Consider the following 23,408-nt stretch of genomic DNA (forward strand, 5'->3'; position numbering starts at 1 on the left):
TTCAGTCTAATGCTATTCAATCTTAAAATGGTGAATCTATATGCCTTACTTTTTAATAAAATGCTGTGACAGAACTTTCCATCCACCCAGTTATCCTTGCTCTGCATGAAACAAGATTATATGGATTCTTTCTAGCCTGGGTTGAGCCTGGGCGTGGACGAGATAATGCATTAACCACCCTGGTGGATGACTAGCAGCAGGATTTACATGAGGGAATATGCCATTCTTGGCCCACGTTCATATCTCGGTGCAGTTTAACACCATTATTATATTTGTGGTATCTTTTGAGGATTGTAGCACTGTGTTGTGATTCCACTTTTTTTGAGTGGACACTCCCTGTTGGCATTAGCGCTCTTGGAAGCTCTAATGTAAGCATGCCTTAAGGCTTAGGCTCTCTACCACATTCTTTTGAAAAATACTTAAACCTAAAATGCTGATTAAGGATAATTGCATATTACAGGCAGTTGAAATGGCAGAGGCCTTGATCCTGTGGCTGGAGTTTGTGTGACAGCGAAGAGGACAGAAATGACACGATGATTCACAGCAAGAGGAAGATACTTTTCAAAAGCTTTTGATACCCAAGTTGTGCTCAACAGGATCCCCCTACAATTAGTTTCTGCCAGATCTTTAGGTGGAGGCTATGATCAGGAGGGCCCTTGTCCAGCTTCAGCTAGTGCTCCCATTTTGCTAGACCAAGAGATTCTGGCAATTCATATTAACTCACATATGGATTACTGCAATTTGTTCTACATGGGTTGCTTTTGAAGACAATTTAAGGGAGACTATGATGGCTGCTATGGTTGCTGTCCTTGGCTGTCACTATATTTTATTGATTAATTTTGCTAGCCTCTTAGTCACTATTTGTGACATGCATAGCCACAGAAAATGATTGGAGAGATAGAAAGCTACAGCTGGTACCAAAAGTAGCTGTCTGCTTACTGACCAGTCAGAATCAATATGGTAGGATAACATTGCTATGGTACAAATCACACTGCTTGATGATAGATTTCTGGGTCTGTTTCAAGCTTAAATTCTCCTCTATAAGCTCTCTAGGATCTGAGTGTATGCTGCTACTTGGACTGTCCTCTTCCAGGGTATGTCTACCCACTATGCATTAGCCAAAATAGCATGCGGCAAATTCCCCGTCACCAAGATATTAAGGACAACCCAAACAAATCTGTCATAGCCCCTTCATCTAGAATAGCTTCCTATCTTCTAAGGTTAACATGTTCCCATCCCTGGTAAAAGTGCAGAAAGCTTTGGGATTTTTCCCTCCCAAAATGCCTTTGGAATGGCCAATGATATTTTACTGGAAGCCACTGCTTAGTTGGGTTCAAAAATATTTTAGCAGCAGACAGTTGTATATTGTAAGTAAAATCTTTGGATGAGGTGGCATATAAACATCTGTATGCAATCATAGTCAATAAATCTATCCTGGTTTTTAACATTTTAGGGGAGAATAGATCAGGAATTAGTTTCAAGAATAGCTTAAGATGAAAAACGAGCCAGCAAAAATAAATATTTCCAGGATAGCTGCTTGGTATACAATCTGCTTTAAAACCCAATAATTATGTTCCATTGTTAAAAATAAATTTTTGATCCTTGATACAAGCTTTAAGTTGGAATTCATTTTTTTAATGGAACTTAAAAGCACAAACATTTTATCCAGGATGTATTTTCTATTTTCAGCTCTGCTTGTGTTAGTTGCAGAATGCACTTTTATACCATTATTTTGCAGACTAATGAAATAATAGACTAGTCCCTTGGCTTCACCACTGTAACAACTGTTCTGGGAGAGGGAAGAGAAGAGAAAATGCTATAATCCATTTTACAGTATAGATTTGGTGGTGGTGGAGGAAATAATAAAAGAGTATGTGGCAACAGCATTTGAAAGGGTTTAGAATAGGCAGCAATAAATCCCTTAACAATGGTTTCATTTGTGCAGCACAGTATCTGTGTAATAAGCATTGATGGCCTGGCCTCTCCTGTATGTTTTACTAACAGTAAATAAGATCTGTGGACTTTTCTGTTATCTTGTATACTCTGGGTTCCTCTAGGATAACAAGAATTATCTGGGCAATTCTGAGGCACAGCTTTGTGGGATTCTGTCAAACATCAAGTCAGCACTTCTTACTTTAATTTAGTTGAAGCATCACTTGAGACAGATAGCTAACCATAGAATATGAAAGGAAATAAAATGGAAGAAAGTACAACCTTTACAAATTACCAAAGATGTGCTTAATTGTATTTACTTGTTTTGATATAAAAATGTTAAAGAAAAAAATATTTATTTATATGTTTCTAGGCTAAACAAGCTATTCACAAGTCTCAAAGAATCTAGTGATCATAGACCATAAGCAAGTGAAACGAATTCTATTTCTATCTTAAGACTTGATAATTTTAAACCTGTCAACTATTCATTTTCTACTAAACATTTAATCTAGTACATTTGAAAAATATTTAACCATGCAATTATTAAAATAAATTATTCATATTCTATACTGTTATTAACTTGTAAACAATTACCAGAAAAATGCTTGTTACCTGCTAAATGTTATAGAATTAAGATAATGGCAGAATATACACTTTTATCCTACTTAGATCTTGACAGCTGAATCTTTTGAGAACCTATTTTAAGTATTTTTATAACTTTTGAGATTTGTTTATTATTCCTCTCAGTGATACTTAATTAAACATTTAAAACAAAAAGAATTTCAGTTTGCTCCCTGAAATACAGCTTCATCTACTATATTATATCTATCCCTCCCCTCAAATTTAATGTGTTTCCAGAATGGCTATGATAATTTTTTTAATTCACCAAGTAAAATAAAGACCAGAGACCAAGTGTACTGTATTAGTTATCATCAAGGCTATTTATATTTACAAGAATATGGCTCAAACTAGCAGCTTTTCAATGTTAGTTTATTGCAAACTGAACCAGTTATGCATTCTTGACACGTCGACGAGGTTAAAATACAAGACACAAGGTTTTGTAATGTTACATTTTAACAGAGTATAATAACATATATATGAAAATATTCTACTGAATGTACAAAATATGAAAAAAGCCCGATAGGCTTCTTTTGTGTTTCATTTTGGATATATAAAAAATTCTAATAAACTCAGCAGCCAAGATATTTCACAGTGTATTTTTAATACTGTCAGGGGACTTCCACAAACTCTGTTCATTAAAGGCAACTTTACTTGTCAGATTCTTCATATGGGGGAGAAGGACAGAAAATATGAAATCCACTTTTTTACATTTTATTTACATAAACGTTTAGCTTTGGAGCAGTTACCTGTTAATTTCATGCAGACTTGCATGAAGCCGACTTAAATTTCAGCAAATAGGAGGCTTAACAAAGCAAGTGTCTTATGGAAAAGTAATTTATTTTTAATTTGGCTTATACAAAATAAATGTGCATCACACATGGAAAAACATTAGGGATCAAACTTATTAAATAATATTTCAATCTACTAAATTCAGTTAGTAGAAAGGGAGCAGAGTATCATGTTATGATTAGTACTTAAAGACAGGTATGTCTACATGGTGTTTTTATGGGGAGTGAAAAATTCTTAGAGAAAAAGTATTAATCAATATTTATTTCCAGAACTATCCTGCATATGCCTTGTGCGCTTTTTGGCTTGTTGTTTTTTACACTTTACTAGCTTCCATACATTTGAGCAACTCAATCACATATCAACTTACATGCTAGAAGAATATTTCTAGATCTCACAGGTACTGCCTTTACATTATACAAATGTTTTTCTTGTTCTACTATAAGAACATGTGGGAATGTGCCTGTACTACAATTGGGGATTCTTAAAGGAACATCACTGGCCACACATTCTGCAAAGAGAACTGGAAATGTATTAGTTTGCACATGAGTATAGCAACATAGTCCATAACCTGGAATTTCTACATTCTTGGAATATTGCTAAATCAATGTACACACATTTACACAAAAAATGTTTTGTGTAATTGGCCAAGCCAATACCTGAAAAATTGAAGATAATCTGCATTCATTTTAATAGCTTTTGTTGAAGAACAACCTCCAAGAACAACCATTTTATGATTACCTATTTGTCTCTCTGTACGAAAAAATCTTAATAATAAAATTAATTAATTGCAATTTGATTTATATCCATGTTTTTAAAACAAATATACTACAAATCATGCAGATTGAATCTTAAATGGAATAAGCATACAACAGGTTAGTGACATTATTCATTACTAGTATATCTATGCACTGCTTTGTCCTGGCAGTCTAATATTTATTTATTTTTCAGAATTATAAAACACAGATTTTGCTAGTTTTTGTCCATTGTCTAAGCAGTAGCAAATGAGATTCAGTAGTGTAGGACAATCAAGAGCATATCATACCATGACATATATAATCAGAAATGAAATTTTACTTGCCATATATTCCCCATAAGACTACTGAAATATTAAATATTTTGCTGTATGAAAAGTAGGATTCTAGCAGCATATTGTTTTGCACTTTAGTAGTGACATAAAACACTACATACACTAGAGCAAGCACCCATTTGCAAGCAAAAGGAATACTTATATCAATAAATTTTCCAGCTTTCAGGAAATTAAGTAATTAACTATATTATGACATTTGTAGAATAATATTTTACATGACAAATAGATCATTTAAACCAATCATCTCCCAGACTTGCTCCCATACATTTTGAATTACTGTACGAATAACTGAAATAGGAAAAGAACTAGTCACATTTAATGGGTGAACTATGCAAATGTAATTTACATAATCTAAACTTTTGATCGATTTGCTGCAGGGCCTGGCTTGTGACCAGAAAGCTGTTTTTCACTTGTCCTTGAAGTGTGGTATTTTTCAATACAAGAAACACACAGGTTTCTACTTTGTACAAAGTTTAAAAAAACACAGCTGAGCAGCTATATATCATATTAAAATATAATCCACTCAGAGTAAGTCAACATGAAAAGCATGAAAGACTGAATATTTTATCTATCCTGAGCACAGATTAATAAAATGTTGTCTGTCCTGACACTATAGCTGTGTTAAGACAATATTCTCTTGGTACTTACACTATACAAAATAAGGAGAAATATTGACACCCCCCTCCAACCGAGAAGTATTTTTTTTAAAAAAGCTGTAGCATAAAACAAAAATATATCCCTTTGGAAGTAGCATAACTCATAAGTGAAAGTTATATATCAGTATCACTATCCATGGTAATAGTGCAAATTTTATCATTACCTAAATGTAAGCAATATTGATTTCAATGAAGCTTACTTCTAAGTAAGTATGTTTGGCAATATCCTTAGAATTTCTTACTTCAAAGCTTAAAGAGTTAATGAAAATATTATATCTTTAACTTTGTTCAATAATTGCATACGCTATCCTCTTACACTGATCCCAGCTTCAATTCAGGATAATGATACTTTTTCAAAGCATGTAACAAATCAAAAAGTAATGGTAATTGAAAAGTAATTTCCTCTCCAGAGAAAGTCAAGTGAAGACAGTATGAAAATGTTCACATATTTTATTCAAAGAAGCCCAACAAGTTGGGAAAGTTTTTAGAAGTTATTAGAAACATATCTTAGAATCTGGTATCTAGAAACATTAGGCCTGCCATACTGTTTTTTTTTTAAAGGATCCACCAGTCTTTTCTTCATTTGTTTGCGCAAAATATTTGTACACCTACCATGAGACTGGCAGTAAGGAGCATAGGAAATGGTTTTTGCATACGAGCCAATTTTGATCCCTAATAAAACAAGCCAGCTATTTTTTATGAATATTGCCTCGTAGACACAAAAACAAACAAACCCTACAACAATTTACAGAACAGTGTTAAGGCTTTGCTAAAATAGCCTAGACATGGAAGCTCTAAGGCACATATTAATACATTCACACTGCTGATAAAAGAGAGAAGCAGAGTACACATTCCCACCTTGACCCCCCCCCCAAAAAAAACCCTACTAAAATGCTAGCACTGCCCACTGACCTGTTACATATCAGGTGTTGATAAAAAAAATACTATCTGCAGTAACAGGTTTTATATTTTTGAAAAAGCCTGATTTATATCATTTTCTACCACTGTTCATTAAGACCAGCAGTTCCCTCGAATATGTCAGTATTTTTTAATGATTACAAAACCTTCTGGATTTATGAGTCTCTCACACACGACTATCTTCTTTTATACCATCTTCTGTGGTTTTTGGAGGTAGATTGGACTCCTTCTGTTTTTCAGCTTCATCAATATTGGTTTCTTCTTCTCTTCCTTCAGCAATCTGCTTATCCATTGCCTTCTGCTCTTTTGCCACTAGCCGGTAATTGATGCCCATCCCAATAAATAGGAAGATCCCAGAGAAAATAAGGATAATGCCACATGCCCAATAAGTGTATTTGTAGTCACCATATATATCATTGAGTTTACCTAAAAGGCAAAAGCGGAGGAAGAAGGGGAATAGGTTATAAGGCTGTTTTGTAATAGTGAATAATTAATGATCACAAATGCCAAGAATTAACCTCAGTGCTAAATAATTTCCTCTCATTACCGGACTGTTTCTAGATATCTGTATAACATAGGGATTCTCAAATATTGTGGTGAATTTGTGTAACACACCCTACTCTCATGAACCAAACTTACCAGTATACTAGAAGCTACTGGAAGTTGCTCCTGGCACTAATTTAACAAATTTAAGAATGATAGCAGTTAGACTTATATACCGCTTCATAGGGCTTTCAGCCCTCTCTAAGCGGTTTACAGAGTCAGCATATCCCCCCCCCCCCCCCCCCCCAGTCTGGGTCCTCATTTTACCCACCTCGGAAGGATGGAAGGCTGAGTCAACCTTGAGCCAGTGAGATTTGAACTGCCGAACTGCAGCTAATGATCCTTCTCGAAACAGAATTGTCAGGAAATTCTACATCCACCTTCCCTGCTATGTCAACCTACAGTTGCCACGTTCAACTGCAACCAGTCCTGGCCATGTCTTTCTTCCCAGAAACTTTATGCATAAGACACAAGAACCCAATTCTTGAGGGGTAGAGGAGGCGAAAGAAAATAATAGTGGTCCATAAGGGACTCTAATATATCTGGGTAGGAACATTCAAACAGCAATGTGCAAACGTATTTCAAGAGACACAGATATGTATATTTAACTAGTGCAATACTGGAAGGAATGCAAAGAACATGAGTAATGTTTTAATTAATTATCCTTCTCTTCAAAAATTAAGTTAGTATGACCAGCAGAGAAATGATTGTAAAAATCAAAGTTTGTTCTAGCCTTCATGTTGACTTATCTCTATTTAGAAATAACCCTTCTCTTAGATTTATCTTTTACCACTAAGCCTACCAATCCTGCAATGATGATCAGAATGGTGCCCATCAAAGCAGTGAAGTTTGTGGTTCTGTGGGTGGGCAAAAGTGTCCACAGGGCCAAGATAAGCTCAGCCTCCTTGCCAATATTATATAGTTAAAGGGCAATTTTAGCAAAGTTATTTTTAGCCCACCTTAGTTGAAGAGAAAAGATGATACAGCGGCAGCCGCAGTATCATTTATGCAGATAAGAGGGGCAACCCCTGGACAAGAGCTGAAAAAGGATAAAATGCAACTATCGTCACATCCAGAGGCTCATATCCAGGGGTGAAATTCAGCAGGTTCTGGAGAACCGTAGCGGAATTTTGAGCAGTTCGGGGAATCGGCAAATACCACCTCTGGATGGCCCCAGAGTGGGGAGGGAATGGTGATTTTGCAGTATCCTTCCCCTGTCACGCCCACTGAGCCACGCCCACAGAACTGGTGGTAAAAAAATTAAAATTTCACCACTGCTCAAAACCCAGTTTAAGAAATCCTAGTATAAGGCATTATTATAAGCTGAATCCTGATGGTTTTGTCTACGGCGGCATAAATTATCTTTCTCCTACTTATCTCAGGTCAGATTCATAGGTCATCAAAATGCCTATACAGTCTCCTTCCTCCCTATCCCAGGGATGAAATACATATTTTACCTAAAAGAGGTGGTCCCAAAAGGACTGGGCAACATTCCACGATAGTCACCAAACCAACGGCACTGGAGAATCGCTGAGTCCCAACTAAGTCCATCAGTGTTTCAAACAAGACAGAGCTCAGCCAGCCAAAAGCAAATCCAAAAAATCCAGCGTAGATACAAAAGCCAGCATAAGTAGTAGATAAAGGAGCCAAAAGATGGCACACGCCATTGTAGATAACAGACACAGCAAAAAAATATTGGACTCTAGGTCTAATCCACTTGGTGTTTGCCAACAAACCCATGGATGGTCTGGCAACCATGTCTACAAAAGCCAGAATAGATAACAGGAAAGCTGAAGATTCTTTAGAAAAATGTTTGCTCTTTCCATAGTTGCTAAGAAACACTAATGGTGTAAATAGTCCAAAAAACATAAACACGTTGCCAAACAGGTAAATCAAGAAGCCACGATGTGTGAAGAGTGACAAATCCAAAAACTTGTTAATTGTTTGATAGACTGTAGTCTTTTGCTTTTTATTTTTGCCAGCAATAAGATCTGTATTAACATCTCCTGTTTCTTTTACTGACCCTTTGCCGATCTCCTGCAATGCTTCCTTATTAATTTCTTTTTTCACTTGATCAGGCTTAGGTCCTATTGGTCTCATCAATGACCCAGCCACACAGCAGTTCAACAAAAGTCCTCCAAGAATTAAAAAGCTCCCCCTCCATCCAAAAATACTGTAGAAATATTGGTTCAGAGGAGCCAGCGTAGACAGGAATACAGGGCTACCAGCCATGGCTAATCCATTAGCCAAAGGACGTTTCTTATAGAAATACTTCCCAATCATGGTCAAAGCTGGGTTTAAATTAAATGCAAGGCCCAGACCTGGGGATAGAAATACAATTATATTAAATTATTAACACACACAAATGCATTCCTTACAAATCCCTGTGTTCTAGAATCAGTTTATTATTTATCCGATATTGTGGCGTGCACACTATATCCATCATATTAAGCTAAAGTGATAAAAAGTAATACAATTCCCTTAACACATTCAAAAGACTTTGGGATACAGAATGTAAAACACACACACACTAAATACTTGGGGATAGTTCAGTGATATTTGAAACATCTTTATACCAAAACTCTTTGTTTTCAAGTATAAATGTGCAAAATTCAATGATTTCATTTCATTTCATTGAAATGTTCCTATACTTAAGTGTGTTGAACTTCTACTGGACTATGCTGTTTCCAGGGTGGTTTGGTAATTTCTGGATATAAATGTCCTGGACAGGAGAACAACATATTGTGGAATACTGGCTCAGGAACACTTCAAGCTTTTCCCAGCTGGGGAATTTACTTCTAGAAACACTGAATCCCTTCCCTAAAGAATGGCAACATTTCATTTTCCACTTACTAAAATCTGCAGAGCTATATTTCATATTTTAAAAGTGAAAAACATTAAATATATAAAGCACGGGTGTCAAACTCAATCGCGTCACAGGTTCGATAGTGATGTATCATGGCAATTTTTGCCTTTGTGGAGCTGAAGTGGGTGTGGCCTTCACGTGATGTATCTGGCCCACGGGCTGCCAGTTTGACAGGCCTGATATATAGTATGCAAACCTTTTTTGAAAAAGCACTTATGAAAACCAATTCAAAGCCAAAAATAAATAAATGCAGATAGTCCTTGACTTAAAACAGGTGATTATGATACTCAGGAGAATGGATTTGTTTAGTGATGTACTTTGCTTAGTGACCACAATGTCTCATTTTATGAGCATCATAAAAACAGTCATAAAATGGACTACTTATATGCCAATAAGCAACAAAATAAGTTTGGGAAATATAGAGATACTACAGAGATAACAAATTCCTTCAGGCAGGTTGTTTTGAGAAGGATGCCAAAGATGGAAAAGACATCTCAAAGAAATGCCATCACCCGTTTGTATTCAGAAATTGCTTGGGGAAATAAAATAAAAAAACTGAAATAGCTCAATGCTATTTGACTTCTTCCCAAGCTACTTGGCTGAATGGGATAAGAGATATTGTGAATTCGCTTTTGACTAACATTCAAATGATGAATAATGATTAATATCCTTCTCTGAAAAAAAGTAGCCATGAATTCTAGCTCCCCAGCTCAATAGATTAGTCATCCTGGAAAGGAAATATTGGCCTTTACTTAACATTCCAGATTAGTGTTTTCCTATAGAAAATTACATTTCTCCTCTGTAAAACAATTATCTACATTTATATTTCTGAAAATTATACAATTACATATATCTACATTTTATAGATACATTCACTTACCACCCACAACACCAACACAGAAGTACAACTCTTCCACAGTATTACAGAAAGAGGCAGCGATCAGGCCACAGCCTGACAGGCAGCCCCCGGCAATCATGACTGGACGGCTGCCATATTTGTTCACCAGGATGCTGCTGATTGGGCCTAGAAGAAATCAAGGTATTTCCCAATCTTTAAAGTAATACACGCAAAGTAAAATAGAGACTTCTGAAGACTATGAACACTACAATACAAAAGAAACAGAGAGCAAACATTGCAAAATTAGATATTTTCATTTAAAGCCCCTAAAAGTTGGTTTTAAGATTATAGCACAGCTTTGTTCTGGTTAATCTAAATTGAAAAGTGGATGGCTTGACCTAAAGAGAAAATAATAATAATGCAATTGAATAGGTTTGGGTGTGGGTGTGGTGCGGGAGCTGGTTGCAAATGATTCCGATTTACTTATATTTGAATATTTTGGTTTATTTTTCTTTACATTTTGGTAAAAAATCTGTACCTTGTTAACTCTCCTAGAAAAGATAATTACAACTGAAAGATGAGTAAAATAAAAAAGAACATTCCAAACTATATTCTAATTTAGCCTAAAGTATATTTTATCAGTTGTACAATGAATATGCACTACTGAGTTCATATTAACAATACCAAAGATCCGGGTGGAAGGATGAGGGGAGAACTAGATGGAAATATGCAAGCCAAAAACACACTCAAAGGTTTTGATCATTTAACTTTTAAATTCTCCTGGTATGTTAACAGTTTAAATTTTGCAAATCTATCTATAAAAGTATATGATTGTTTCTGTTTGCAAATTATTTCTTAATGTATTGTGAATATTTCTGCTTTGGCATAATTTGTTTAGCGCACACATCTTATTAGCACTGAGAAGCCTTGGTGGGCCTCACTTAGCTGAACTATGCAGTCTGCTGTGGAAAACTGTCATGGGAACACAGCACAACTGGTAAAGGGAGCTGCTTGTCCATAGTGGGGGGAGTAGCATCCAGACTGGGTTGACTTCGTCTGCTCATTGATTGGACTGAGTCTGACAAGACTGTTAAGTCATGCCCCTGTTGCTAGGCAGACCCAGCTTCTGACTCAGTCTCTCAATGTGGATGGATGTGTCATCTCAGTGCTCAAGAAGAATTTCAAGTCGAATGGGATTAATTGTGAATTGCAGGTCTAAATAATAGTATCTCCCTAGTTAACACCAAAATCCCAATGGGGGTGGTGTCTGCCCGCCTATACCCCCTGGCAGTGGCATAGAGGGTCATTGTTGAACTATCAGCTTCACCGGTCGCTCTGAGGGAGGCTTTCCCCTTCTGGCCACATCGGAGGAGATTCTTATTGCCTTGGCTATAGCGCTGCCTGCGGGACTGGCCACTTGCTGACAGCCAAAGAGAAGTTAGACAGGAAGAGCGGCCACAAGGTCTGCGCCGGAGCGCTCTGCCACTCCCTTTGAAGGTCGAGCGTCGAACCTTGGCTGTTTTAAAACGCTGTGGAGCGTCCAAACTTTAAAAACAACTAGATTGCAAGGCAAGTGGCTGCAAGGTTTCAATTGTCGCCATGCAAGCCGATAACTGCAGCGCTTGACTTGTCAGCCAGCTGGGAGGCGTACAGCAGCCCTTAGAGGCCCAAGCCGCTTATTCAAGAGCTTCGGAGAGTGCACTGCTGCTGAAAGTTACTTTTGGTGCGAATCGCCATTTTGAGCCAATCCGAAGCCGCATTTCCCCCTTCATAAGGAATTACAAATTAGACTCTTTTGCTTTGGCTGAAGCCGCATTTGAACAAAGGGTCTTACAGTCTATGCATAGAGATGGTGATTCTACGTAACATGTTTAGACCCTCCCAAGGGACACCTTAGCTTTCGTCCCAGTCTGGATGTTACTCTCCCCACTATGGAGAAAGGGCGTTGGTTCTTACCTGATACGCCTAGTCTCAGTGGGGGAGTAGCATCCAGCCCCTCCCTAAATTTGGCAGGGTGTTTATTTGACTGTTAACCTACTGTATATAGACGTATTTACAGAAAATAATGGACATTAATGACCTGATTCCTGGTTTGGAGAAGACGACACACTGAGTGTGATAGAAATCCTTTGCCGGAAGCTGGGTCTGCCTACCAGCAGTCTTGTCAGACTCAGTCCAATTAATGAGCCGATGAAGTCAACTCAGTCTGGATACTACTCCCCCACTATGAGAATAGGCGTATCAGGTAAGAACCAACGCCCTTTCTCGTCTGCAATACAAGGCGTGTTTGTGGGGAACCCAGAGCTAAATCACACACCTTATTTGCTTTCTTGCTATGGTACTACTTTTTTAAATGATTGACCAATACATGAGAAATAGTACATAATTCAGCTTCAAGAGATATATCATATTTGTTTACCAGGACATCACATATGGAAGGCAGATGTTTGTAATTTGAAGCAAGACCCAGGACAGGTACAACTTCCAATTGAACAGATGTTTCATTTAATTTGTATCACCAACAATAAAGGATAATGGCCAACTGTTTAACAGCTAGATTGTTTTAGCATACAGCTAGGATCAGATATGGTTTCTAAAGTGTTTAATAATGGCAGTATTTATTTATTAATGAATGTACAGATAGTCCTCAATTTACAACAATTCACTTAGTGACCATTCAAAGTTACAACAGCATTGAAAAAAGTGACTTAAGACCATTTTTCAGACTTATGACCATTGCAGTAATCCCATGGTCACATCATTTACATTCAGATGCTTGACAACTGATTCATGTTAACGACAGTTGCAGTGTTCCTGGGTCATGTGATAATATTTTGCAACTTTCTCACAAGCAAAGTCAATGGGGAAACAAGATTCACTTAACAACCAGGTTGCTAATTTAATAACTGCAGTGATTCACTTAACAAGTCTGGCAAGAAAAGTTGTAAAAAGGGGCAAAAGTCACTTAACAAATTACTCACTTAGTAACATAAATTTTGCGCTCAATTGTATTTGTAAGTTGAGGACTACTTGTATTGTACAGTTACATGGCTCAAAAATTGTAACACTGGGTTACTAACATTAAGTTAAAATAGGCTAAAAAATGTAAGAATCAACAATGAGGCCCCAATTATTTTCTACACCGTTACAAAATGGCCCAACTGAACTCCTGGCTCAATCCTTGAGACAAATTTCCAAGATATTGCAAAAGGCCACAGGACTAGGGTCATATAAATGTCAAGAGTATGTGGTGTTCCATGGAAAAGGTACTGCAACGAAAAAGCCCCAGCTCCCTGATTTCCATAAAATGGCACCATTAATATAGATGCTGGATATTCTGACACAAACAAAAATAATCAGAAACAGATATTCACACAAAGAATCTAACTCTGTGCCATGATGTGCTTAATAGCTTGTAGTCAACATTTTTTTAGCATTACTTATTATTCAATTCAAAACCAGATAATAGCTACTGTATAATAAAAGCTTAAATGAATTCTTACCTTAACTCTTTTATGTACAAATTGTATAGTCCTTTAATTACCACTCAAAAGCTTGGGACTGATTAATTTACATTCAATATTTAAAATATTTCTTTAAAGAGCTTAAATCTAAAATAAAGTGACTAAATGCCAACCGAGAAAAACATTCTACAAACTCTAGAGCTTTTTTTAAATGCAACTAGAAACACATGTCCTGAATACTGACTTATGTCCTTTTAATCTGGATAATTACGCATTTTATTTTATTGGTGTGACATTTGACCAGGGAAGTGCCACCAATGGCAATGAAAAGTACCCCAAAACTGCTCAAAAACTGGGGGGGGGGGAGGAATCCCAGTTCATTAGTAAAGTTGAACAGATTTTTCAAGTTTTTTTTTAAATGAACACTGTTGATCTTTACATTATTGACTCTATCTGTGTTTTGCAACTGATTATTTAGGGACTGTATTTTCTAAACTAAAATCAAACAATGACAAGATTGTTAGAATTCATGTGCTTGTTGCCACCATGAAGCAGGAAAATATGCTGATTGCCTCAACAGTTGAATAAGGACAAAGGCTGTTCTCTTCGAAAGAAAAAAACCATATGCAACGCAGCATAGTTATTTATTTCTGAGATATACATGCAAAGTAAAAGTTGGCTGTTCACCATATTTCAACAGCAGTGAAGCCAAAATTATTCAGGCCTGTTTCGAAACTATGAAGAGGTATGTCTATTTAGTTTTTAAATTGCCTCAAATCCTGTAAATAAATAGGACAAAAACAATAACAAAAATAGGTATGTAAATGTGGATTTTAATGGTCCATTTCCATATACATAGCATGATTGTATGTAGAGGTTTTGTACATCCTTAATTTCTTTTAGCTCCTGGGTAAAACTTTGTTATTAATTTATTATTCAGTCAATTTAAATCACTAATAAAAAGTAATAAAACAATGGCCCAGAGTTCAACACACCTTGAACATTATCAAAAACACAGATTTAATTCTAGATAACTTTAATAATTCTCACATAGAATAGAAGGGGGAAAATTAGAGTATATATTACCTTAAGTAGTTATAGATTATTATTAGCTATTAGCAAAAATGATAGCAAATATGTTGATAACACACATATACTTCCACTCTAGTTACAAAAAAGCAGTGAATGCATGTGATTATTACAGACCATATTTCTTAGTACCAACATTCTAATACCCTTTGAAAGATATTATTTATATTTGCACAAACTAAATAGATTGGCATATTTTTCCCACACTGTGTACTATAGGAATATTTAGATTTACCTACAGATCTATTAATAACATTTTTCTTCAGTTAAAGCATGACATTATTATTGAAACTGTACAGTAAAAATGAGACTCAATTGGTTTGTAAACTTACCCCCTGCGTACATAACTGCCAACATAATAGAAGAGATCCAGGAAACTTTGCTGCTTGATGCATCAAAGATGATTTCGATCTCCTTAAAGAATACTGTAATGGACTTGGGGAATGCATATGAAAACCCAATAGAAATAAAGGCACCAATAACCACAGCCCAACCCCATCCTCCTTCAGGTGGTGTGTATCCTACTGGGCCTCCAATTGCTGGCGCCATTTTGAATGAAGTAATTCAACAGGTATTTAAAGATCTATAAAGAAAAATGACAGTATTTCTTTCAGAAAATATGACAATAAGCATTCAGGAAACATTGTTGAATTTTGTCGCTAATACTATTAAAACCATTTTCTGTTAAGACGATATTCTTTTAAGACCATACGTATCACCAAGTTTTAGACAAGACTGGGATATAAAGTTATTATAAGAGCGAGTAAGAATAACTCCTCCTGGGCTTATAAATGTCATTTCCTCCTCTTTTTAAGAAGTTAAGAATATTTAGTGTTGTCCCAACTCTAAACTGTATTTCAGTTAATCTCAACTACTGGTAAATTGTGAAAACAAATTATTGTAATAACTTTGTCTGTTTCTATCAACAGCAGTCAAAGTTCAGAAAAATAAGTTGAGATACTGTGTATCTTTAAAATGCCAAGGACAGGATAATTGAACTTAACCTGACTCAATGCCAAATTTCTTTTTCAGGCATCCATGAACCAAAGCTACATGTCAAATTCAAATCATTCCTGTCTATTCAACTGCCTCTGGAATACACATCAAAGTATCCTTTCCTTAATAAGCTTGGGATGCATTCACAAAATAGATGCTTCTCTGGAAACACTGGTAATTTGGATATGTACTAAAAGAGTTAATTGATTTCTCACCACTAGCAGTGTTGTACAATACATACTTCAAATATAATAATAAGTACCCTGTTTCCCTGAAAATAAGACCCTGCCTGGATAATAAGTCCAATCGGGCTTTTGAGTGCATGCGCTAAATAAGCCCTCACCCAAAAATAAGCTCTCTCTGAAAATATTGCAACTAATCCAACAAGGTATCTTGGATAGCATGACATTTTTAAGTCTGAAAACAAGTAATGTTCATGGGTAAGCATAATTCCTGGTTCAAGTATCTACCGACTCTTGGAATTAGTGGGCACATTTTGAACTATAAGAATATGTTAAGAGTATACTAATGAAAAACGGAGACATAATCAGTTAAAAAATACCAATTTTACATCATCACTTCCTCACCCCACTATATTACATTTATTTTTGCCTTTCTTTTTGGTCACATTTTCAAAATACTAAGGTGCATCTCCCCAACTTTTTCATATTACACAGAAAGCATCTCATATTCTCATTATTCATTCAATTGGCAAAGTGCTTCATTCAGAGATTGAATTCTAAACAGTTGTCAGGAGTGACCAATATGTATAGCTTCCCACCTACCTGACCTAATGAATTAACTAGTGAGGCTATTAATAAATCAATTGGAAGCCTTTAAGGCAGTGGTTCTCAACATGTGGGTTGCGATCCCTTTTCAGGTCGAACAACCGTTTCACAGGGGTCGATGGGACCAGTTTAGACTCCACCTCGCATTCCTTGAAATCCCTGCGGATGGGCTCCGGAATGGCCACGCAGAGCATCGCCGCGGCTCCACACCATAAAAAACATAGGTTCACGCGCATATCCTGTAAAATTAGCCTCAGAGATTTCGTAATGGAGGGAAAGTGTTCCTGTGAGGGAGAAGGGGGCTTAGCTCCTGCTTGGAGCTGTAATTGTGTGGGGCGTGCACGCAGCTGTTTTCCACGCCACTGCAGGTACTTTTAACTATATCTAAATCCACAACCAGACCTTTCATCAAGAGCCAAGCTCACACGGGAGCCTGCCGCCGTCGGGAGCTCAACGAAGCTCCTGTCAGGATTCTGGTTCGTATATCTTATAAGATCTATAGATATCTCCCCTTTCTGGCAGAAAGGGGCAGGGAGAAGGTCAGTCGTTAGGATCTCTTTGTAATTCATAGCCTTTTTTTGCTGTGAATGGAGAAGAGGTTCAACATTAGCTGAGCCTTTACTCCGGCCAGTTTTCCGCGCTGCCTTTTTTGCAGCCCTAGGCAGATTGCCCCCCCCCCAGGACAAAGCTAAGCTATTTAAAAGTCAATCCGGGCGGGGACCATTCCTGAGGAATTTCTTCTATTACTATCTAAAATACCAGCTTCAATTTCGCAAAAGGCTCCCTTTCTTTTTTAGCTGCGTCACAAGATGGCGATCTCGTAGCTTTTGTGTTTGATGTGACGTACTTAGTCAGCCCTACCCTCCTGAAGGCTTCTCCGTACTAATTGCTAAAAGATTAACTGAGGGGAGCAGAGACTTTGATTTTTGGCTCGCTTGATTGCTTGTCTTTTATTTTTACTCTGGAATGGCTCCCAAATCTAAACAGAAGCGCTTCCTTAATAACATATCTCCAAAAACTGCTATGAAGCCGCTACCCTTGCCTCCTACACCCTCCACGGGAGATTTGTTAACACAAGAATTTCTTCTCAAAACGCTTAATGATTTCAGACAGGAAATTAATCAACTGATATCGGATTTATATGATCAATTTGATGCTAAAATTGCTCAGGCAAAGAAGGATATGATCGGAGTAATGACAGTCATGACAGATTATATTGCTGAAACGGAGGACAAATTGGAACTTTTGGAAGAAACTAATCTTAATTTGATATCCAAAATTCAAACGTTACAACAGGAAATTGAAAATGCTCAAAAACAACTTGTCATGATAAATTATAATAAGACTGCCTTTGCCATAAGAGTTAGAGGATTGCGTGAAAACCAACAGGAGAATTTGAAACAGATCTTCTTTGAGGCTTTCAGCCGCTTGGTGGGAAGTCCGGGATTTAACTTTGATTGGCAGATTCAAAGAATTTACCGCCAGAATTCGTGGGTAGCAAAACAGCGACAGCTTCCGAGGGACATAATTATATACTTTACCACAAGGGAATCCAGAAATGAGATAATACAGAGGCTTTACAGCAAGAGGTTGAGAATTGATAGACAGGACTTGATTGTTTTTAAAGAGATACCATCTCAAATATTAAGAACAAGGAGAGAGTACGCTTTCTTAACCGAAGAACTCAGAAATTCTCAGATTCCATACAAATGGGAAGTCCCAGCTGGTATTACAGTTACATTTGGCAACCAAAAACACCGCATTAATTCTGTCTGTGAAGCCCGAGAATTTTACTACGAGACCCTGAAGGCGGGACTTCCTGATTCATCCGGACCTGGAGAGAGACAAGGAGAAGGAGAAGACAAACAGCGAGACACGTGGCTACAAGGCGGAGGGTGTTGCTTTCCTCTTCCAGAAGGGCAGAAGACTAAAGAATAAAGACTTAGCGATGTTCTTAAAGCTTTATGATTTCCGTCTGGGATAAAATGGAAAAGTTGTATATCGATGATGAGACATGGAGACTGAAAGAAGCGTTGCTGATTGTGGACACATATTGTATATAAGATTTGTCTGAACTCTAACTCAAATTGCGCATGAATTATTTTCCTAGGCGAGGAGAGCGGAGATTGCGATCTTTTTGAGTTGTGGTCTGGGTCGAACGGAGTTGGGAGGCGCGTGGGAGAGGGAAGGGTAGCGAAAGCTTAATTAGACTACCTGGGGCTAGAATGCAAGCTGATGTTTGTTTGAGTTGCTATTTCAATATAAGGTCAAGAAAGATTGGTCGGAGAGTCTTCAGGAAAGTGGAGTAAATATGGGAGGAGCAATGGATGCGGATAAAATATATATGTGGATATGGATAAAGGCAGGGTGGAAGGTAAAAAAATTTACATGTGGAGGTGGGTAAGGATAGAAAGGGAGGTGTTGGAAATGAAAAATGAAAGAAGTACTTGAGTTTAATGGTTTTATAGAAAGGTTTGGATATTCGGATAAAAAAGAGATAAATTAAAGGTCTGAATAGATAGACAAAGCAATGAGACTTTTAGTTGGGGAATCCTAATTGATCAACTTACCTGGCTCTAATACAGTTTGAAACCCTGCAAGTAGTAAAATAACCGAAATTTGGAATGAGCTACATTGTTTAAGATTTACAGATAATGGGAAGCTGTGTTAACGTAGTGGGTTTATTGACCCTTCTTGTTTCTCCTTTCTTTTTCTGTGTGTGTGTGTTTTTTTTTTATTTTGTATTTTTTACTATTCTCTTTTTTTTTCTTTGGCTTTACTTTTATTTTATTTTTTAATTTTAAAGTTAGCTGGCCTTATTATACTCAAATGCTTGTTAAAGAATTATGCCGGGAATGGGACCTGCGAAGCCGTAAGGGGGTTAGGGAGGGGGGATTATAGGGGGGAGGGGGGAGGGTGGAATTACAGTTTCAATTCTTAGAACAATAAGAATTCACTTGTATACTGCGGCTCGTTTTTCTTTTTTCTTTTTTTCTTTTTCTCTTTTATTTTGAACTGAAATGTATGGATACACCAAAGCGAGGAGAAGAGGGAAAGAGGAGGGAGAAGTAAAGAGGGAGTGAGAGGGAATGTAAGGAGGGTGAGATGGAGGGAGGGGGAGATGTCTGAGGGGGAAGGGAAGTAGAAGAGGGGAATGCTGGAGGGGGGAAATGAAAGTTGGAGGGGGAGAAGAGAGGGTGTATGGGGGAATGAAGTGTCATGTTGGGTTTTTTTTTTCTCTTTTTTTACGCACAGTATATAAGTGATTGTATAAAATGAAAATGAAAATGAAATAAATAAAATGTATTCACAAGAGCCAAGCTCACACAATGAAAACCTGCTTGCTAAAAGTACCATAAACCATGCACAAAGGAAAAGAGCAAAAAAAAAAAAATCAATGCAAGATAACAATTACCTCCAACAGACCTATTAGATCCCACAGACTAGGCCTCCTCCGAATTCCATCTACTGGCCAATGCCGATTGGCTACCACCCGGAGGAGGGCCTTCTCTGTGGCTGCTCCGGCCCTCTGGAACGAGCTCCCCGTGGAGAGTCGGACCCTCACCACCCTTCAGGCTTTCCGCAAAGCCCTTAAAACCTGGCTGTTCCGACAAGCCTGGCGCTGACGAGTTTCTGTCCCCGCTCGAATCCCAGTAAGGATATGGCTAGCTGATGAGAGCTAAATAGCTTGAAATAGATCTATACTAGTCTTCCTTTATTTATTTATCAGCACAAATAAAACCAAATATAACAAAGGCAACAGTAAAAATATTGGGTTTCTGTCGTGATGGACTCTTGTGATGAGCCGAAGGACAGATGATGGAAGCAGTTAGCTTCCTCCCATAATTGGGGCTTACCAGGGGTTGTAAAAATCTAATATATACCTTCTTCCCTGGCTTCAGCTGATGAGGAGACCTGTGGCATAATGGCTAAGTCGTTTGCCTAAGATGCAATACAGCACAGGTTCGAATCCCAGTAAGGATATGGCTAGCTGATGAGAGCTAAATAGCTTGAAATAGATCTATACTAGTCTTCCTTTATTTATTTATCAGCACAAATAAAACACAAATATAACAAAGGCAACAGTAAAAATATTGGGTTTCTGTCGTGATGGACTCTTGTGACGAGCCGAAGGACAGATGATGGAAGCAGTTAGCCTCCTCCCATAATTGGGGCTTACCAGGGGTTGTAAAAATCTAATATATACCTTCTTCCCTGGCTTCAGCTGATAAGGAGGAGACCTGTGGCATAATGGCTAAGTCGTTTGCCTAAGATGCAATACAACACAGGTTCGAATCCCAGTAAGGATATGGCTAGCTGATGAGAGCTAAATAGCTTGAAATAGATCTATACTAGTCTTCCTTTATTTATTTATCAGCACAAATAAAACATACATACATACATACATACATACATACATACATACATACATACATATATATATATATATATATATATATATATATATAACTTTTAACTTAGCTACAATACAGAGACAAAACAAACAAACCTGTATGATAAACTGGATGCAAAATGTCAAAAGAAACAATTACAATAAAATAATGGGAAACCGTATGGATTAAATCTATAAAAGTTATAACTTAAAGGAAAATTGGTACAAAATGGTAAGACAGGCAAAACATACTGCAACAACTGTTACAAGTGTCATGAAACAGAAGAAACATTCTATCACATGTGCTGGATATGTAAAAAACAAAAAGGTCAGAAGTACCGAAAAGACATAAATAGCATAATGCAAAAATCTTGGAAATGAAATAAAATCAAACCACAAATTTTCCTTCTAGATCGGAATTAATTTAAAAAAAAATACAATTATAATTTCATGTCACAAAAACCGCTTGACAACTAGACAGATATCTCTGTTATGTCACCAAACAATTTTGCAGAGGAAAGGATTTGTCCCAAAATTTAATTTAAAAAGTGGACATGCACAAAATTTGTCAGTGAGAAATGTAACAAGTCCTTAAATTACCACCAAAGGGATATTGCACTATTTTGCTTAGGATGGGATGAGAATACTGAATTGCGGCTCAAATTTTGTGATTCATCAGAAAACCACCCTATATAAATATAATTTCTCATAACTTAGCTCCTGCTATGGGATACCCTACTTGATTTGATTTTTCCTGCTTAAAACCGTCATTTAATGCATAGCTGTCATACACAGACAAAATCACACTAATATTGACAAATTGAGGAAAGTGTTTTGTTTTGAATTTGTAACAAAACCATTGGCTCTTGGAAGTTCTGCTGAGTCAGACACAGATTAACTTGAACACATTGATTATCAGGCCAGATTTCAGAGGAAACAACAGATATAATACAGATTCAGTTACTTTTAAAATACAGCATATCCATCCTAAAATCATATTCAAATTCTTTAATATTGATACATTAACCCTTGCAGCTATTGCTACTCTATGCTGAAATTAATGTTACCAGATTTCTATAAAGCAAAACTAAATACATTTGCAGGGATAACAAACTGGTGGCCTGCAGCCAGATGCATCATGTGCAGGCCACGCCCACCCCAGCTCCGCAAAGGGAAAACCATTGTGATGTCAAATTATGGCAATGTGACGTGGCGAGTTTGACATCTGTGTGTTAAAGTGCACATACACATATTTCTAGCACTGGGATTTTTGAGACTGGAGCAGAAGTCTTAAAGAAGACTCTTTACAATAAAAAGCTCTGTCTGCCTTCTTCAGTTTACAATCAGTCACCCTGTGGTCATCACCATATATAAACTATCATTACTGTTACAATAAACATGCAAAATCAGTGCAGCAGCTGCACAATGGAACAACTTCCCATTTCATTCTCCACAAGAGTTAGCTGAAATAAAATCCTCCCACTAACGAACTCTTCCTAAAAAGGTAATCTGAATTGGAAGGTCAATAAGCAGCATCTCTAATTTGCATTAATACTTAATGCAGGTCTTTCATATGATAAAAAGTTTCTTTCCGAACAGTGGAGCAGCATAGTAATTGATAATTATTTAATTTGAAAAAGAATATTTCTTGCTTTCTCTATTAGGCATGAGAGTTCTGCATTAATTAGAAATAATCATTTTGAATTTCTGTACACCAATTACATTTCATTCTTCAAGTGAAGGTGCTGATTTTGTCTCTGTTGACCTATAATCAGTCATTCTGATCAGTTATATATTCTCATAGACAAAACAGTGAGACAAGACAGCCACGACTGAATTGGCAGTTGGTCTTACCTGAACTGCTATTTTATAGTTGAGACAGGAGGCTCCAGTAGAGGTATTATCATGCCCAATTGGTCCTGAGACTGGGATGAAGCTGAATCCTTGACTTCCAGTTTCATCGAAGCGAGCTCTCCCGAGACCTGAAAACAAGGAACAAAGGAGAAACTCCCTCCCCACCTGCTAACTTGCTAACATCAGGCAAGAACTGGAGCCTCCTGTCTCAACTCCTAAAATAGCAGTTCAGGTAAGACCAACTGCCATTTTCCGGAGCGAGAGACAGGAGTCTCCAGTAGAAGAACCTACCAAAGCTAAGTCTCATGGGTGGGAACTAACAATCTGCAACAACCTGTTGTAGTACCCTATGCTCGAATGCCGCATCAGCTGATGCGAATGCATGCAACCTGTAATGGCGAATCAACGGTGATGGGGAGGCCCACGTTGCCACCCTGCAAATGTCATCTAATGGAGCCTGGGACGTGCAAGCTGCTGAGGTGGTGGCGCTCCTAGTCGAATGTGCTGTAATACTGGCCGGCACAGGCAGGTTCTGGGACTCGTACGCCAGTGCAATAGCTAAACTGATCCATCT

At 37.3% G+C, this 23,408-nt stretch overlaps 1 protein-coding gene across 3 annotated transcripts in view; it reads right to left on the reverse strand.

The window, feature by feature from the left end:
* Positions 1 to 3,272: 3,272 nt before the first annotated feature.
* Positions 3,273 to 23,408, reverse strand: part of SLC16A1 (solute carrier family 16 member 1) — a 41,614-nt gene continuing 21,478 nt past the window's right edge. For 2 of the 3 annotated variants that reach the window (XM_032217494.1, XM_032217496.1), the window contains exons 2-5: positions 15,136 to 15,386; positions 10,293 to 10,436; positions 8,004 to 8,867; positions 3,273 to 6,429 (exon numbers count right to left, since the gene is read on the reverse strand). In XM_032217494.1, the coding sequence (XP_032073385.1) occupies positions 6,170 to 6,429; positions 8,004 to 8,867; positions 10,293 to 10,436; positions 15,136 to 15,352 (1,485 nt within the window). In that variant the 5' untranslated portion in view covers positions 15,353 to 15,386 and the 3' untranslated portion in view covers positions 3,273 to 6,169. Of the gene's footprint in view, positions 6,430 to 8,003; positions 8,868 to 10,292; positions 10,437 to 15,135; positions 15,387 to 22,834; positions 23,040 to 23,408 lie in introns of those variants that run through there. The other variant, XM_032217495.1, reaches the window with a different exon arrangement.

Source organism: Thamnophis elegans, chromosome 5, assembly GCF_009769535.1.
Source record: "Thamnophis elegans isolate rThaEle1 chromosome 5, rThaEle1.pri, whole genome shotgun sequence".
In the NCBI taxonomy this organism is placed as follows: Eukaryota; Metazoa; Chordata; class Lepidosauria; order Squamata; family Colubridae; genus Thamnophis; species Thamnophis elegans.